The sequence below is a fragment of the Seriola dumerili genome, unplaced genomic scaffold (genome assembly GCF_002260705.1).
Source record: "Seriola dumerili isolate Sdu_G_001 unplaced genomic scaffold, Sdu_1.0 BDQW01000230.1, whole genome shotgun sequence".
Classification (NCBI taxonomy): Eukaryota; Metazoa; Chordata; class Actinopteri; order Carangiformes; family Carangidae; genus Seriola; species Seriola dumerili.
The window spans coordinates 2812821-2830178 of NW_019174485.1; the positions used below are offsets into that span (position 1 = coordinate 2812821).

Here is a 17358-nt window from a genome sequence, read left to right on the forward strand (position 1 = left end):
CACAAAACAAAATCCTCCATTGTTTTAGGATTGACTCTGGTGCTCTGTGTTCACATTCAAAACACATTACTTTGTATTAATGTTCATGATGAGTGTTATCTCAGATATCATATGACTTAATGTATGAATATGTCAAATGCACATAAAGGTTACACAAGTTAAAAAAAAAGAAAAAGAAAAAAAAGAAGGGCGTGGTGATGAGTATTCTCATGAACACCATCCTTTCACATATTCCAGAAGAGGATGTTATCCTGAGAAACAGTCTTGCCATGATTACTGGCATCTTTGAAGTCAAACTCAAGAACCTTGATGGCATCTGATGGAGTCACAGAGGAAGATCATTAACAGCACGCAGCAAGCAGTACATGTTGGTGAAGCTTGCTGAGTCATGGTGAGGTGATGAACAGCCTACAATACTCCTGTATTGGATCTGTGTGAACTGTATGGGGTTTGTTATCTCCTCCCAGGATTACTTGCTGTGGTGTCAGTGCCCTATTAAAAGACCAACTTCACACTCTAGTTGTAATGGACTTTCATCTGCTGTTGTGCTTAGATGTTTCACAGGTAGGAATGTGTGTTCGATTTACTGGTATGCAATCTTTGGTGTAAGAGATCAATGAGGTGTTGTTGTAACCTCGCACTCTGAGACCTGAGACCCTTTCACTGTGCATTAATGCATCCTTTCCAACCATGGTAGTTAGCTTCAGCCTTACAGGATGTGCTTTGGTTTGCAGGCTATGGCTAACTTCTGGGGGTCCAGGTCCTTTCCACATTTGGATTGCTGATGGAAATATACCCACACCGGTACAATCATGGAAGTGTTGGTAGATGGCTCCTCAGTCTCCACACTGAGAGACAACGTGGAAGCTGCTTCATCTATGGTGCTTTGATCAGAGGCTGACACTGGTTTGGCAGCTCTCGACATGGAGAGAGGTTGGATGTCTTCCTTTACAGGTGTCACATGAGTGTCTGTGCCGGCAATCTTTTTCACTATGGCCTGGTTTGAGGCAACGATAGCAGCCTGCTTTCCTTCCACACATCTTCATCTGTCATCCAGAGATTTCCCTCTGAACTCAGGACAGCTGTGCAGGTGATGTTTCTTGACAGAGCAAGCATGGACTTTGAACTTGTCGTTGACTGCAGTTGATTTTTTAGTCTCTGCAACACTGAATTTTGTCTTTATTTTTTTTAAGATGGTGTTTCTCTGTAGGTGACTGATGAGCGGAGGTAATAGGATTACAGACAATCTCTACTGCCATTAACATGAAGGTGACAAAATCCTGGAAGTTTGGAAATTCCTGCTTGTCTTTCATAGCTTGTGTGACTTGGCAGTTTCACCTTGATGCTGCCCGGTCAGGTAACTTTTGAACCAACTTTTGATTTTCTTCACAGTCATTCAAATATCAAGACCTTTAACACGAGGCTTCCTGACATGCATGTAGAAAATCAGCAAATGTTCTCAATCCCTCAGCATCCTTTGAGTGGATCTTTGGCCAATTAGCCAGTTTTTTCCTGAATGATCTCTTTGTAAAGAAGGGCTGACCATTCCTGTAGTTGAGACAGTTCCACGAATCTGTATAGGGTTCGTCATCATTTCTATAAAAATTGCCATCAAGTGTCTTTTCAGCAGGACCTCCTACATACTTTCTCAAATAATGAATGTCTCGTGTGTGTGTGTGTGTGTGTGTGTGTGCGCACGCATGCATGCGTGTGCTCGCTTGTCAGTGTGCATGTGTGTGTACATATACATAAGTGTGTTTGCGTGTGTTTATTTGTGACTTGCTTTTCTCTCCGTCTTCTTGTTAGGTAATGATGGCAGACAGATTTAGGTCACTCCTCAACAAATGTCCAACATGCATAGCACAAAGACTTGTGCTTGTATGAGTCCAGCACACACACACACACACACACACACACAAACACACACACACACACACAGAAGAAAGAGAAAAAAGAGACCTCTGCCTTCTTTAAGTCCACTGAACCAACAAGACTGTAGTAATAAAAGCCCCAGGACCACCGTGATACAAACACACACACAAGCACACACAGAGACTCGGCAGAATAAGAACCTTTCCATTTTTTTATCACATACACACACATGCGCTCACACACAGATACACACAATACGTCTCATCTCATCCAAAACCCTTATGGCAGCATGTTCTTTTGCTTGCAACCCCCATTGCTCTCTCTCTCTCTCTCTCTCTCTCTCTCTCTCTCTCTCACACACACGCACACAAACCCTTAAGTGTTGATGCAGAGTAAGTAGAGCAAGGACGCTGATGGGCCTTGACAAAGCCACACACCCAGTCCCCCCTGTTTGCAGCACCATGCTCCCAGCCTGCAACCAAAATCCAGCCCCGGGCCACCAGCCGGCCTACTTGGAGGAGCATCAGTCTCTAAGTGAGAGCGTATGAGTAGCGGGCCTGGAGTGAAATAAATTACACACACACAGGCATTAATATCCATACATACCACAACCATATAAATGCAGTACACACAGAGACATTGCATTTATTGTACAATGTACCTTTACCACCTTAGATGATGTACTGAATGTAGCAGTCTTAATAGTGATGTGGTAGAAACAGAAAAATTAATCGACAAGCACTCTGGTGATTCAAATTCACCCCGTAATTCAGTGGTTTTCTCGTTTCAATTACCCCTAAGTATCGTTAAAGTTGTTTTATTATTCAAAGCTGCCCCTGCTCCAGCTCTCCACTGAAGCTGCATGATGTTTACAATGACTGAAATATTCCATGGTTTTCATCCCTGCATCATTCTATCAAATGGAAATGCTCTGGATGTTTTGTGCATAATTTTATAGACATTTCTCCACATTTCAGTCTGGCCTATTTGGTTTATTGGGAAACTTTTAAATCTTCTCTTTAAAATGAAGTTCTGTGGTATTGGACAGTGTTTGGCTTCACAGCATGAGTTTGTAATGACAGATGCCATTGAGCTTTAGGGGGTTAATTAATTTATGAAGGAAGACTGGCAAATATGTTTTGGCTCCAGCTTCTGAAACGTGAGGATTTGTTGTGTTTTTCTGTTTTATATCACTGTAGATTGAACATATTTGGGTTTTGAACTGTTGGCTAAACCATATATCTTCTTCCAATTTGGGAGTTTGTATTGGCCATTTTCACTATTGTCACGCTAGACAAAAGGATTAACCCATTGATGGAAAAAACAACTGACAGATGAAGTGATCATGAAAACAAAAACCTTAATGACAGAGGTCGATCAGGAGTCTGCCAAACAAATCCTGTGTGGTCTGGCTCCTGAAAACTTTAAGCAATAAATAAAAAAGAAAACTGACTGACTCACTGCTGTGGGAAGAAAATGATACCTGAAAGCCATTAAAGCCAGCCTGCTGGAAATCATTTAAACTGACATGAAATCATGCCAGATACAAAGATTCACACTGTTAGAGGTGGAGGCCATGAAATCAACGGAGAGAGATAAAGAGGGAGAGTAACCTCCCCCTCTTTTGGTCAGAGGGCTATCAGTGCCTCAGGGTGAATCGCTATAAAGCACAAAGTGACAAAGCAGCCTTAAAGTGTTATGTTCCTAATGGAAGAATGAATGTGTGTATGTGTTAGAGAGAGAGGAAGAGTGTGTGATTGAGAGAGAGCATTTAAGAAATGAGGGAGAGATTAGACTTCTGACAGCACAGTTAAAGCAAAAGCTTTATTGGCTGAAATACTTTTTAATAACAACAATGGCAAGAATTTTCTTGTCGCTGACGATAATATTTAAGGATTAAGAAAGGATTTTAAAACGCACTACAGTGCCCTCTGTGACTCTGAGCCTGTTTCAGACCATTGACCTCTACAGCTCCCAGAGGGCTGAGGCCTACATGCCGCAGTCAAAGCCACTTACGGGGTTTTTAGAGCCTGTATGTTTGTCTGGTCGATGTGTGACTCTGGGGAACGGAGGTGTCGCCCTCTGTCAATCATTCGCTTGTTGCAGGCAGGAAACAGGAGGAGGAAATTTGCTTGCAGATGTATCCAGACAATGTTTTTCATTCATGTCATTTTCAAAGTCATCCAGTGTTGTCAGCCATCAGTTCTCATATATTCCTCTAATAAAAGACCAAACTAAATGTGTAATACTAACATATAAAGATTGATAATAGCATTTATACCCTATGGAAGGCCAAAGGGCCAAAAACCCTTCCTGGCTTTCCATTCTTTTCTACATGTGCATAGACAGATTGTTTGTGAAAAGTCACTTGATATTTTAACGTGAAGAACTGAGTCTCTTGCAGGAAGGTTGATTAATCACTGATAAATTTCCTCACATATTTATCATGATTGTAATCCTGCCCTAAGTGCATGCTCAGTGTCTGCGAATCTCCAGGATTTCAAGAGTGTGTTTGCTCATTTATACTGTTTTGTTTTGTACCTGATCAGCATACAACGTGAAGCAGAGTAGTTGAAGTCTGTTAAAAATGCCCAACATTTTCTGGTTTGAGCTTCTGAAGGATTTAATGCTTTTCTTTGTCATAGGCAAGTGTTATAAAAATTATTAATTCATATTAAGTTTGTTTAAGTTTTTGCTAAAATCAACACTTACCAATTATGAGAAGATAAGCTCTACTGTAGCTAGCAGTAGTGACGTGTTTGCTGACATGAAATCATGGCGGTGCTGAGTGAGCATCTACAGAAAAGGACTGAACAGCCTCCTCCAGCACAACCCACTGTTACAACCTTCCCATTTTACTTTATAGTTGTATAACGTCTCAACCAGCCTGCAATCACATACACAAACTTCAAATAACTGACATACATTCATGTGTACATATGGGCATGGAAGTGTTGTGCTGTAAAACAGATTTGAAAAGAAGAAACAGCGTGATTCATCCTGTAAAAATAGCACATTGTGTTACTGTGATTAACCCTCACAGAACTCTGCTCTTAGTTTTCACAGTAAAACAGCAGGGAAACGCTGCAACAAAGGTCAGAAAGCTGTTGCAGTTCCTGGAAAATCTAAATTCCAATATGTGAAGTGACCGGGAACCAAATGTCTCGGTTAATTATTCTTATTGTGTTTTCTAATGCTTAACACATGACGCACATCTACAGTTGCAGTAATATATGAATGGTTTGATGCTGAATGCACGTTAAGGTTTGAGGATCTAGCACAAAAAAGAATGTGTATGTGAGCTTTTAGTCTTACAGCATTTTAAATGACTGCAGCATCTTCTTCCATCCTTAAAACCTTCACCTTTTTACTGAGGGCAACTTTCAGGGAAGTACAAAAATTTGTTTAGAGAAGTTGCATCCTTGAGCAATAGATGTAATCTGGAGCTTTTACTTACCACACAGTAATATGGTTTTGGTGAAAATCTGCTTTTCCAAGAGCAAGACTTGAACAGTTATGCGCAACACATACGATATTGTGATCAAATTACTGAGGAGACATGTGCTGTCTGTTGTCTCTTGGTGCCCTTTGGTGCTAAATATGATTTATGTGTCAGCATAACCTGTTCCTATTCAACATGTCACCCAGACAAACTCCCTGGACAAAGAACAGGACTGTGATCTTGAGGCGTGACAAAATGTCATGGCTACACAAACTGCTTCAGCTTCTTCTACAATCATTGACTGAGGTGTGACGGAGCAGAGCCGAGTGCATCCAGTAGCTTTTGTTTGCGAGAAGAAGGCAGAACAGGCGAGAGCTGGACATCAGGTTTGAGCAATATTTGTCTCCTGTCAAGAGATTTTGCCAGAAAGAAGGTCTGCTTACTCTATTGAGCGTCTCTGTTAGTTTTATACCACGATTCCTGGATTTTAAGGTTTCATTCATCAATTTACTCTATAATTTATCATAAAAAAATAAAAAAATACATATGCATGATGGAAAATTGTATGAACACTGGCCACACAGTATGAGCATAATCAAATACAACAATATATTTAAACAAATAGCTATCTGTAAAAAAAAAAAAAGAAAAAAAGATTATTTGTGCATTTAGAGACATTTACACACAAGAAAAAAAATGATAATATGGATATGACAACCAAACAGGCGATCACTGTCTATCTCTGTCCACAATCAGTGAGCTGTAATGCTACCATCAGTCCCAGGAGAACACAGCTATAAGGTATACAGCATAATTACAGCAATTAGTCAACTGACAATTAAATGCACAACTACTCTGATAACTAATGCCACAAAAAAAAATGCCAGTGTGCCAGATGTGACGATTTGCTGCTTTAATTTGTCATGTATGATTTTTTTTTTTTTTTTTTGTTACGTTTGATCAAGGTTTTAATTGTTGGCCAAAACAAAACGACCGACATCACAACACTGTAGGATCATTTCAAAGAAACAATTCATCTGTTAATTGTGAGAATCATTGACAAATTGATTGACCAGGAAAGTAATCATTAGCTACATTAATATGTAAAATCCAGTCCCATGTCATGATATTGATATTACACTGTTATATCCGCCCCCTGCTCTGAGCCGCAAGCCGACTGACTCAGCCTGTCTGACTGATGCAAGGAGACATGATAGGAACCTGTTTGAAGTGGTCCAGAGAAAAAGGGATAAATATGTTGCGTTTTACAAGTCAAATGATAGAAAATCCATCCAAATTGTGTGTGTGGGGGTGTGTGTGTGTGAGCGAGTGTGTGAGCGAGTGTGTGAGTGAGTGTGGTTTAAACAAATCAGTTTCTCCTCAGTGGTTGATGATCCCTACATAGAAGCAAACCTTGTTGAGTTTGTTTTCTCCTTTTCATCTAATGTGCACAATGCAGCTACACACACACACACACACACACACAACTAGGTGAGTCACCGTATTAAAATGTGTGGTCACAGACATTTCTGCGTGTAAATCAGTTCAAATCAGTCATCATTTTCATCTCTCATACACAAAATCTATTATCACACAAATGAAATAATACAACGCAAACAAGATCTCCGCACTAAGAAATTCAGCCTGACAGAAGAGTAGGAGTCCTGTCAGCCATCCAGCTATTTCTTTCCATTCTCGTCCCTCTTTCTCCTCATCCTTCTCCTCTTTTCTTCATCTCCTTTCGCCTTTCGCATCTTTCTCTCTCTCTGTCTCTCCCCTTCACGGTCACTCCCGCCTCCCTCCCTGGCCTCCTCCACTGACCCAGTCCTCTCTTCCCCTCTCTGAAATATTGATAATGGACTCTCACTCGGTCTGTGCTGTCTTCCTCTCTGTCTCTTTTCTCCTCATGTTCCCATCTGGGGTCAAACGGCAAAGCACGCCTTGCAACCATTCAAACCAAACCCTGCATTTACAGCCCTTAAGTGTGCGTGTTTACAACACTTTTCACTGCAGCACACACCACAGACACTGCAATGAAGGTGTGTGATGATGTACATAATTCAGCCCACTGGTGACAGACCTCTCTAGTGGGCCAGCGTGGGACACCCTGAGTCATTTGTGCCACTCTCTCCCTGCACTCCTCAGACGCCCAGAGGAGGCTAATCACGTGCCCATGAATATTTCACAGCACTCATGCCTCACACTCCTACACCACTGACCCAGCTTTAAAGGCAGCCAGCAGTGTGCGGCCCAGCACAGCAGCACATCAGATCCCTGTCCCTCAGTCATCAAATGGCCCTTGACAGCAACAGCAGCAGCAAAGGAGCGGGGCACCTCCGCTGTCTTCCCAGGCATTGATCATGTATGTGCGCGTGTGCGTGTAAAGAGAGAGGGGGGGGGGGGTGAGAGAGAGGAGGGGCGGGGTGCATCCTCATAGCCTATATCCATATCTTACCGTCAATTCTCCGATTTCCCTCCTCCTCCTCCTCCTCCTCGCTCACTGCGTCTCCCGCATTCCGTCTCTCCGCGCCCTCACCCACTGTACTCTCCCCCCTTTCTCCCGCTCCGCTCTGCCCGATACATGAAAAAAAATAAAAAATAAAAATGAGTAAAATAAAAATAAATAAATATTCAGTAGGGAAACGGTGATGGGCGATACCTGCGGGGCTATACGGCAGTCATTAGCGCGATATGTCCGACAACAACTGGGCGTCCTCCTCCTGTGATCAGCGTACTGTGTAGGGCTCTGCTCTGCTGGACCTCACACCCTCCCTCCGTCCTGTCGAGGCGCGTTGTCTTCCCCGCTGTGCTGTGTGACTGTGCGTCACGTTGGTATCATAATTCCCACGGGTTTCATGCCCAGAGATGATGCGGGCTATAGGCCTTATAGCTCCGATGGATGAAGCGGGATAGGGGAGGATGGAGGGGGGGTACACGATCACATACGAAAACAATAATTAGGCGCAAATTAACGCACAGACCGTGGCTCTCTCTGCGTCCCTTCGTCGATTTCTACAGCTCATCGAGCTCACTTGTCATTGTTGATCATATGCTTCCGATATCGTTCAATTACATCCTTGCATTTAATGGAAAATAACGTCGACGTGACAACAGCCGCTTTGCATATCCTTGAAGAATCGTGATGAGGCGCAGCAGCACATCAGGACGGATATGGGGATATGTCGGGCTTTTAAAAAAAAAAAGAAAAAGGAAAAAAAAAGGCAGGAATCGTTTTTATGAGATGGCGCTGAGGTAAAAAACAAAACAAAAAGACAACAGCTGGACAGCCAGGAGAGATAAGGTTTCCCGCTCCTGGCCTCGCCTTGCATCCGTCCTTCTCTCTTCTTCCTCTTCTCCTGGCGCTCTCTCTCTCTCTCTCTCTCTCTCTCCATCCGCTGGTCCGCTTGTTGCGCGTTCTGCACTCGAGAGCGCGCAAAGCGTGTGTGCCTTTGTGTGTGCACGTGTGTGTATTTGTGTGTACGCGTGCAAAGACAGAGAGAGAGAGGCAGGGAGAGAGGGGGGGGTATAGGGGGGGGGGGGGACTTCGACTATATTATCAAGGTTTGTCTGAGTGAGCAACAATAAGGTGCTGTGTAGGCAAAAGGGATGGGGAAGGGAATAAACAGCGGCTCGTGTTTACTTAAGCCTCTGTGTCTTTTTTGCACATTTGACCGGCTCGGGGTTCAGGTTTAACACTTCTATGACAAGAGGATGAGAACGGGTGAATTGGTGTGTTTGCCTGTGCAGCACAGTGCACATCCAGCAGGCATTTGCATTATGTCCATTAACCTACGGAAGAGCTTAGTTTGCAGCAGCTCTGACAGAAAATGTGGCCTATTTGTCAGTCTGTCTGTAACACTGGATGCTTTGACATACATCATCATGTCACTGTCATTTACAAAGCCCACACCAAACCTACCAATCAACCAGTCACACCATGATGACACACTGGTTTCATCATCTGGCTGCAGATGCAATTTTTTTTTTTTTTTTTTACCCCATCTGGTCCTGCCGTTACTATCATTACCACAGTGCAAAGAAGTACCATGTTTGCATTTTGTAGGAGTAAAGGCAGCACATGCTTTTAAGGCCCAGGTAACTCAGAGGAGAGAAGGAAAAAAAACTCCCATCTTCCACTATAGTCAGGGAGAGATCAGGAACTGTTGCAAATGAAGATCCTGACTGATCGCATAAAAGCATCATCTATACAGTTTACATGTGCGAGGAAGTGCGCAAAGGCTAAACACAGTCTTCAGCATGAAACACGATGAGTCACAGTCACAGGAAACCACTGATTATGTAGAAAAGCCAGTTTCTCCATCATTTCACTTGACTCCCTTTGAATGGCTCTGATTGCTTCTTGTGTAGTCTGTAAAGCACAGCTAGACTTCATAAACACTCAAAGCACAACAGTCACTAACAAAATTATTTTAATGGTGCTGAATAATTCATTGATTTCAGATTATGCATGGCATGTTTTGATTGGATGGTACAAATGATAGTGTAAAAAAAAAAAAGAAGAAGAAGAAGAAAAACTGCATTACAGAGCTGTGTCGTTGAAAATGGAGAAATGGTTGGAATAATCTCCAGGGTGTAATAAAGCAAGCCATAATGGTAAGGCTTGGCTCAGACCTAACCTTGGCTTGACTGTATACTTGGCAGCGTTCAGAAGTGTTAAAGACAGCCAATTCAAAACTGGGGTCAGCACTGGTTAGCAGCATTCATTGTTCCTTTAGATAGTGTTTTACATTACTTTTTAGTGGTTGTTGGCATATCCACACCCACCCATACAGGAGCTGTGTTTGCAGTTAGTCCACAGTCACTGCTTAGCACTGATACAGAAAAGCAAAGCCCATCACAATAACATCAGTTTGACATTTCTACTCCATGAATAGGATGAGAACCGCCTGTGTTTGTGGAGAGGGTTTCGTCTGGCAAAGCAAAACGGTGCAACGTGGGCAGCGGCGGTAGAAACGCTGTGGCGAAGCTTTTAATCACTAATCATGGCAACTTTTGGGGGAATTCACAGTCTTGTCCTCTTGTTCTTGGTCTCCATCACCATGACCCACCTCCTCCCTCTTCTTTTCCATCCGCTCCTCCGTCCACCTCCGCATCTCCACCCTCACCCCACCCTCTGCGCTTTTTCTTCTTCTTCTTCCTCCTCTCATCTTCCACCTTGTACTTGAGTCTTCTCACGGGGTCACTGAAGCTGCGCATGGACTTCTCCTCAAAGTCCTCGTTGATCATGAAGTTCCTGTCGATGAGCTCCGCCGCTTCCTGCCAGTTGCGGTAGCAGTCTGGGCCGAGGCAGAGTATCTCCTCCACTGCATTAGGGGTTAGGATGGAGCAGTCAGGACGCAGCACCACCACTGTGGGCAGCTCCTCCACATTAAACATGGCCTCCAGCTCCCTGTGGACACACACACACATTGGCATAGAGCTAATAGATTTTTTACAGCTAGGTATATTTACATTACTATCATCCACCAGCAGGTTGTGCACACATTTTACTGGCCAGTCTCACACACCTCCTGTAGGGGTCCTCATAGGCCAGGAACAGGCACTTCTTGGGCAGCTCTTTGAGGAAGCTTTCTTGTTGTTCCTCTGACTCGTCCAAACTGATGGATGAAAGAAAAATCACTTTGCCGGGAGATATGGATGGACCGATTTGGTACATTTTACAATTTTACACTATCCAAATGCCAATTTGTGTGTGTTTGTACTGCTCTTCTGAGGACGCTTGGTTCTGACTGAGATAGAAGGCGTGACTGAAAAGGATAGATGTGATGAAAGACTTCACATCTGAGGATACATTGCCAGTCCTTATCATTTGAGACTATAACAGGTTTAAGATTAAGATCACACACACACACCTAGTATATACACATGACATCTCATGCACACGTAACTGTACACACACACACACACACACACACACACAAGGATTTAATTTTAGATTAAGTTAGGGGTAATGGGTGTGTTAAGCATGAAGTTGACATGTTTAAGATTAGCATTCAGGGTTTGGGAATAAATGTACAAGTATAGTACAGTAATATACACCTTTATGTGTGTTTCTGTGTGTGTGTGTGTGTGTGCGTGTGTGTGCGTGGGTGTTGTACCTAATGTACAGGAGAACCAACTGAGCAGAGCGATCCACATAGAATTCATCTGTCAACCGTTTGAAGAAGTCGGTGAGTGCGGGAGCAAACTGCTGGCAGCTTTCACAGGCAGCAGATGCAAAGAAGAGCATCAGGATGCGGTTCTGCAGGCGCATCACAATCTCACGCTCTGTGTCCAGCTCATCCTGGTCCTTGTTGTTCTTCACCAGGACCCGATCACTGAACAGGTCCACCATGATGAAGGGTCACAGGGATGAGGACTGATGCTATAGGAAGCTACAGGGAGAGGTTAAAAGAATTGTTTCTTTTCATTGGTTTAACAGGGAAATCATAGAGTAGCATGTAGTGAAAGGATATATAAAAGTTTTCACACCTGTGTCAGTGCCAAACATGAAGACAGCTAGAATAACTCGCAATGATATTTGAGAAAGTCTTGACATTAGCAAAAAAAAAAAAGAAGATCTTGCATACTGTATGATTTGACGATGCCCTGTATACTAGACTGCATGTTTCCACCCAGTCATACTTACACGCCAATCTATTAATCATATATAATCTTGCTTGCTGTTCAGTCGGATAATCCTAATAGTTGCTTACCTCTAACAAATATTATCTCGCCTTGAGGCAGCAAATCCAAAAAGAGAGCAGCCTTCAAGATCTAGTTCTGTTGTTCTTTTCAACTCGTCCTGGGTCGTGCTTGAATCAGTTCCCAGCCTGTCAGTTTGTGTCACATTCACTCATTGACTGTGTCTCCTTCACCTTGATGCCAGTAGCTGTTCGCTCCCTCTTCCTTTGTGTCTCTGTGCTCCACCTCCCCTCTTCAGTCTGGGAGGGAGGGATTGAAAGACAAGGTGACAGAGGGACAAGGGACATGAAGTGCTCACAGTCATTGTGCATGTATGAAGGCAGTGTCTGAGCGAGCATGTATGTGTGAATGGAAGCCATAGAAATTACAGAATGAGAGACGTGCTTAATAAAAAGACCATAATGAAGTGAGCCACAGTGAGACCTTTATTATTCAGTAGCTAATGGAGGTGCAGACCTACAGGGAGTATCTGGTTAGTGATAGTCTGATTCGCTCTGCAGGGAACAGCACAGTGTGGCCGTGAAGCCACGTCAGTGAAATTTAGACACAGTTTGTGTTAGCAGGATAGAGAGTTTATTGGGGGTTCTTTTTGGGTTTTTTGGAGATCAGTACAACTTATACATAACTATTTGATAATAAAATAAAAATCTCAGGACAGATGCCATAATTGACAAAGAATTTAAAAATAATGCTAAAAATAAATAACATATACACAATGCTTGACACTGTATTAAACACCAGCAGGCGCCAGCGCCTAAATTTAGTTTACAGCTGCAATTACTTTTTTTTGTCCCACTTGGGGGCATAAACATGCTAAAACAGGAAATGCTGACAAGCACAAGTGTTATCAAACAGTTCCCTGTTTACATATCCAGCAGACATGGAAATACATTCACTGCCATCCATTTGTTTTTGTTGTTTGTTTTTATTTTCTAACAGCTGCCTGATGCTGCTGGAAATGGACTTGATATGATTTGAATTACCTGGCCAGAAAACCAAAACAAGGAGCTAAAAGAGGCAACAACAACAACAAAAAAAAGTCTGTAGAGCTGTACAGTTGGTCAGTGTATGTGATCCCTTTCTCTTGACAAGTATTTATTTGGCCCACTGTTAATACACAAATATTTATTTGTGGGGCTCAGTGCCTATATCAACTTAAATGATCTGGGACATGTACTGTACATGTACATGTGTGTTTTATATGTATTATCTATATAGACATGCTGTGACATTTGCTCTTATGACTGAAAACTTTTCTTAGTTATTCTTAGTTAACTTCAGCAATTAGTTGGTGAAGTGATAACACTAGACTTTCATATCATATTTTAGATATATTAATAATAATCAGAATAGGAAGAATACAACATGTAGTAATTCAAACAGCAATAGTAGCGTATTTCTTAAGGAACTCGATATTATTTCATTCCTTTCAACATTTTGTATAATCTGTGCAGGGAGGCAGAGTTATGTTATGCTTCTACTTGCCATTACACTTTACCTCTAGCAACACAATAAAGGAGCTCTTGTCAGAACATGTCCTTGCAGGCAGAGAAAATAATTCTTAAAGAGGCTGTGAGCGAGTGCAAGAGACTGGACCTGAAGATGTGCTGAGAGGATCAACACAAAAGGTTTTGCCTTTTAAATAAACTTTTTTCCTTTCATCCTCTCTCTTTATCTTCTCCTCCACGTTCCTTTATCTCCCTCCTTCCTCTTTGTATCCCACGCTCCATCTCTCTCTTCCTCCCCTTCATTTCCATCCTTGCCTTTCCCCCATAACTTCCACCATCTCCTTTTCCTCTTGTCGTCCTCTGTCTTGTACTTGAGTCTCCTCACGGGGTCAGTGGCACTACGCAGATTTAGGTTGTCGAACTCCTCGTTGAGCATGAAGCTCCTCTCAATGAGCTCTGCCGATTCCTGCCAGTTGTGGAAACAGTCGGAACCAAAGCGACAGATGTCCTGCACAGCGTTTGGAGAGAGAATGGAGCCGTCGGGACGAAGGACCACTACTGTGGGAACGTCCTTCACCTTAAACATGGCCTGCAGTTCCCTGAAAAACAGGGAAAACACACACAGGTATGGAAATGCACACAGTTTATGTGTAAACAGTTATAAACCGTCATAATTTGACTTTCATATTGCTGTCAGTGCGTGCTGAAGACCAGTGCGGCTTTAAAAACACACTTTCACAAAGGTTAAATACACACTCTCTCCCTCCATCCACCTACTTCCTGTATGGGTCCTCAAAGGCCAGGAAGAGAACCTTTTTGTGCATCTCTTTGAGGACTCTCTCCTGCTGCTCCTCTGATTGGTCCAAGCTGCAGAGAGGAGGTGGAAATGGAAATCTTATGAATGATAAAACAGTGTGAATGGGAGTTAATGCAATTATAACCCTGCATCAAAGAGATAAAGAGAAGGAAAGATAGAGACCTGATGTAGATGAGCGCGAGCAGTTTGGGGTATTCGATGTACGCCGGATCTTTGAGTCTCTTAAAAAAATCATTCAGAACAGGCACAAACTCCTGGCACTCTTCACACTCAGCAGATGCAAAGAACAGCATCAGGATGCGGTTTTCGAGGATCCCGGTGATTTCACGCTCTGTGTTGAGCTCATCCTGGTCCCAGTTGTTCTCTACCAGAACTCTGTTTAGGAACAGGTCCACCATGATGGAAGAAAAGCAACGGTAGGGAAGGGTGACAGCCCTCTGTGGAGAGAAGAGGTGTTTTTTAAAATTTGTAAATATACATGTGCTACAGGATTCAAGTGTAATCTACACCCAAGAGAAAGCTCAACACTCTGATGTTGTGAGTACATCCCCGGGAGTGTACAGTAGTGATTCCCCATTTCGCCCAGAATTGTTTTCAGCAGCACATGCATATAGCTGTCATCTAAATATGCAACACAGCACTGTACTGTAGCAGCCGGAGAATGGATTTTTTTCTTTTATTTCTAGAATTAAATATTCATGACAAAAAAAAAAAAAGCAAAAATCGAAATTAAAGAGTAACTCCACACCGTGCTGCAGCGATGCACAGGTGTACTTCAGGACCCCGTGACATCACTGTGTGGTTACAGGTAAGTGCAAAAAGCATACTTGTGACCACACCCACCCACATCCATCAGTGAAGCTGTTTGTGGGAAAAAAAAGAAGCCTTGAAACTAGAGAGGGCAGCAAATCACTGCTTTTCAGCCCTCTCTGAAGTTACTCTTTAAATTTCAGAACAGACATATTCAGTCGAACACTCAGCAAATCAGCTTCATCAGGACCGAGTGACTGGGCAGCACAAGTAAACAAACCCCAACTCCACCCATTGATTTTGGTTCAAATGCTAACATAAGTGGATCTGATTGTGCAGATGAGTTTGTGTGTATGTAAATAAGTTTTTATGACCTCTAAAACTTAAAACACACACACACACACACACACACACACACACACACACGCACACACACACAATGTCCTGGCCATGGCTGTGAATTAGTTTTTTTCCTCTCTTTTCCGTGTGTCTCCCCCGTGTTTCTTCTGCTTCTGAGTACAGATATTTCATACAACAGTTACAAACAGCAACAAACTAGAATCACATTTCAAATGCAACATGATGGGTGACAACTGCTCTGGTCTTTACTGTGACGACAAACTTCAGGCTGCTGTCACGAACAAATGTGTTCATCCTGATCAAAGCACTTCTGTTCACATCAATCATGCAGTAGGTATTCACAACAAAAGTTGTCTCCGTAAACTTGATATGAATATGAATATATTTGATATGTGAACAGAACAGCAGCTATGATTTATATAACCATAATCGAACAGGTATCTCTGGCCCACTGTTGTGTATGATTACACAGTCAGTGCAATAACAGTGAGTCTAATAAATTGAGGAGTGGACTGATTCCAACTGTTGCTTTTGACTATTTTCTTTGAATGGAGAGTAAAACAGTGGACCCAGTCTGACCATTATTTTAGAACTGTATCGATGTGGCCAGTTATATGCGACAATGTTTTGTAAGCAGACAGACTGTGCACCTGCGTTTTCCATTCTTTTTTAAAGGGGAGCAGAGTTTAAGAGCTTATTTGTGTTTTTGGTTTTTCCCTTTTTTTACAAGTTTTTTCCTCAGTCCGCTTCGGCACAATTTCCTTCAGATCAGAACTGAAATCTCACAACTACAGACTACAATTGTCGGTCTTTCCTACAATATCAATTGCTTATGTTATGTTTGGTCAAAAATGTATCATGCTCGTTTCTCTGTTGAATTGTTTACCCTCAAAAATATCTAGGCATAAGTTAATTGCATAAGTTGTTACATGCAAAAATTTTGAACCAGTTTTGTCACAATATTTCAAAACATTTTCATAAGCATTTTAATTAGACTTCTTTTGTAAATGTGACCTGAATCGATGAATTGCTCTCAGGTGAATCTTGACTTTTACTCCTAAAATAGCTCAGAGTTGCATCACACGAATCCACAATTGGCACATATACACAAGACAGAGCACAGGCGCAGGCGTTACACATTCCTGACAATAGATGAACGACCTGGAAATGACAGGGTCGAGAGCCGGAACGAAGAAGAAGGAAGGTGTAAGGCTGCGTGGTGGAAGGGTAGGGAGGCAAGACAGAGAAGAGTAGAAGAGGTCGAGGATATAGGTCACTCCCGATGAAATAGGGCCACAACCTGAGACCGTGTTCTGCAATTAATGCCTTACAATGGCCAAGTCTGGTTCGAAGGGTGCAGCCGAATATTGGGTAGAACAATGTGTGTGTGTGTGTGTGTGGCAGACATGGCCTGACATGGTTTACAGTACAAACAGTAAAGTTGTAAAATGTGAAATCCTGTCCAAATTCTTGTAACAATCTCACACATCAGCAATATGTTGCATCTCAATGGCTGAAGCATTTTGGAATATCTAGTTTGTAAACAATGACACAGGGACTGATCATTCTGATGGCGCTGACATGTTCATTTTGGACCCACGGGTTTTGAAGCAAGTTACGGCTTTGCAGGTGATACCATTGCGTGGTGCTGTTTGGTACGAAGCGTTTTTGAGGATTGCAACTTACGTGTTTTGCAAAGGTAAAGATACATTTAGAAATGTATCAAAAGCAACTGAGAAAAAACTGTAATATATTTACTCCAGATTTGATTTTGTTTATGTTTAGCAATAATATATTTTTTTAAAAAGCTACCACAAATGTGTCTCTTTATTTACACAGTATAACAACATTTTGGGGTTGATGTATCTTTAATGATGCTTGCTCAGTGGAATGACTGATGTTCAATGATTGTGTTTGCCAGCCTACTGAAGATCCAGTCCTGCAGGATATACAACAGTTTTTTT

General features: G+C 42.4%; 2 protein-coding genes across 3 annotated transcripts in view; both read right to left on the reverse strand.

Annotated features, from left to right (window-relative positions):
* Positions 1-224: 224 nt before the first annotated feature.
* nxnl1 (nucleoredoxin like 1) lies at positions 225-12140 on the reverse strand. Its single transcript, XM_022755795.1, has 5 exons — positions 12031-12140; positions 11434-11709; positions 10843-10932; positions 10384-10724; positions 225-316 (listed from the first exon to the last, which is right to left on the reverse strand). Exons 2-5 carry the CDS (start codon positions 11667-11669, stop codon positions 225-227), a joined length of 759 nt encoding a protein of 252 aa, XP_022611516.1. The 5' UTR covers positions 11670-11709; positions 12031-12140.
* A 367-nt stretch (positions 12141-12507) lies between these two features.
* Positions 12508-17358, reverse strand: part of LOC111229367 (nucleoredoxin-like protein 1) — a 7613-nt gene continuing 2762 nt past the window's right edge. For both annotated transcript variants that reach the window (XM_022755671.1, XM_022755672.1), the window contains exons 2-4: positions 14447-14721; positions 14245-14334; positions 12508-14066 (exon numbers count right to left, since the gene is read on the reverse strand). In XM_022755671.1, the coding sequence (XP_022611392.1) occupies positions 13691-14066; positions 14245-14334; positions 14447-14682 (702 nt within the window). In that variant the 5' untranslated portion in view covers positions 14683-14721 and the 3' untranslated portion in view covers positions 12508-13690. The remainder of the gene's footprint in view (positions 14067-14244; positions 14335-14446; positions 14722-17358) is intronic.

Bases quoted from the DNA above. Each gene is read 5' to 3' on its own strand.
- nxnl1 (XM_022755795.1), bottom strand. From the start codon at position 11,669: ATGGTGGACCTGTTCAGTGATCGGGTCCTGGTGAAGAACAACAAGGAC. The intron at 10,933-11,433 runs GTACAACACCCA...TTCATCCATCAG, and splicing joins TTGGTTCTCCTGTACATTAG to TTTGGACGAGTCAGAGGAAC. The intron at 10,725-10,842 runs GTGTGTGAGACT...GTGTGTCCACAG, and splicing joins TATGAGGACCCCTACAGGAG to GGAGCTGGAGGCCATGTTTA.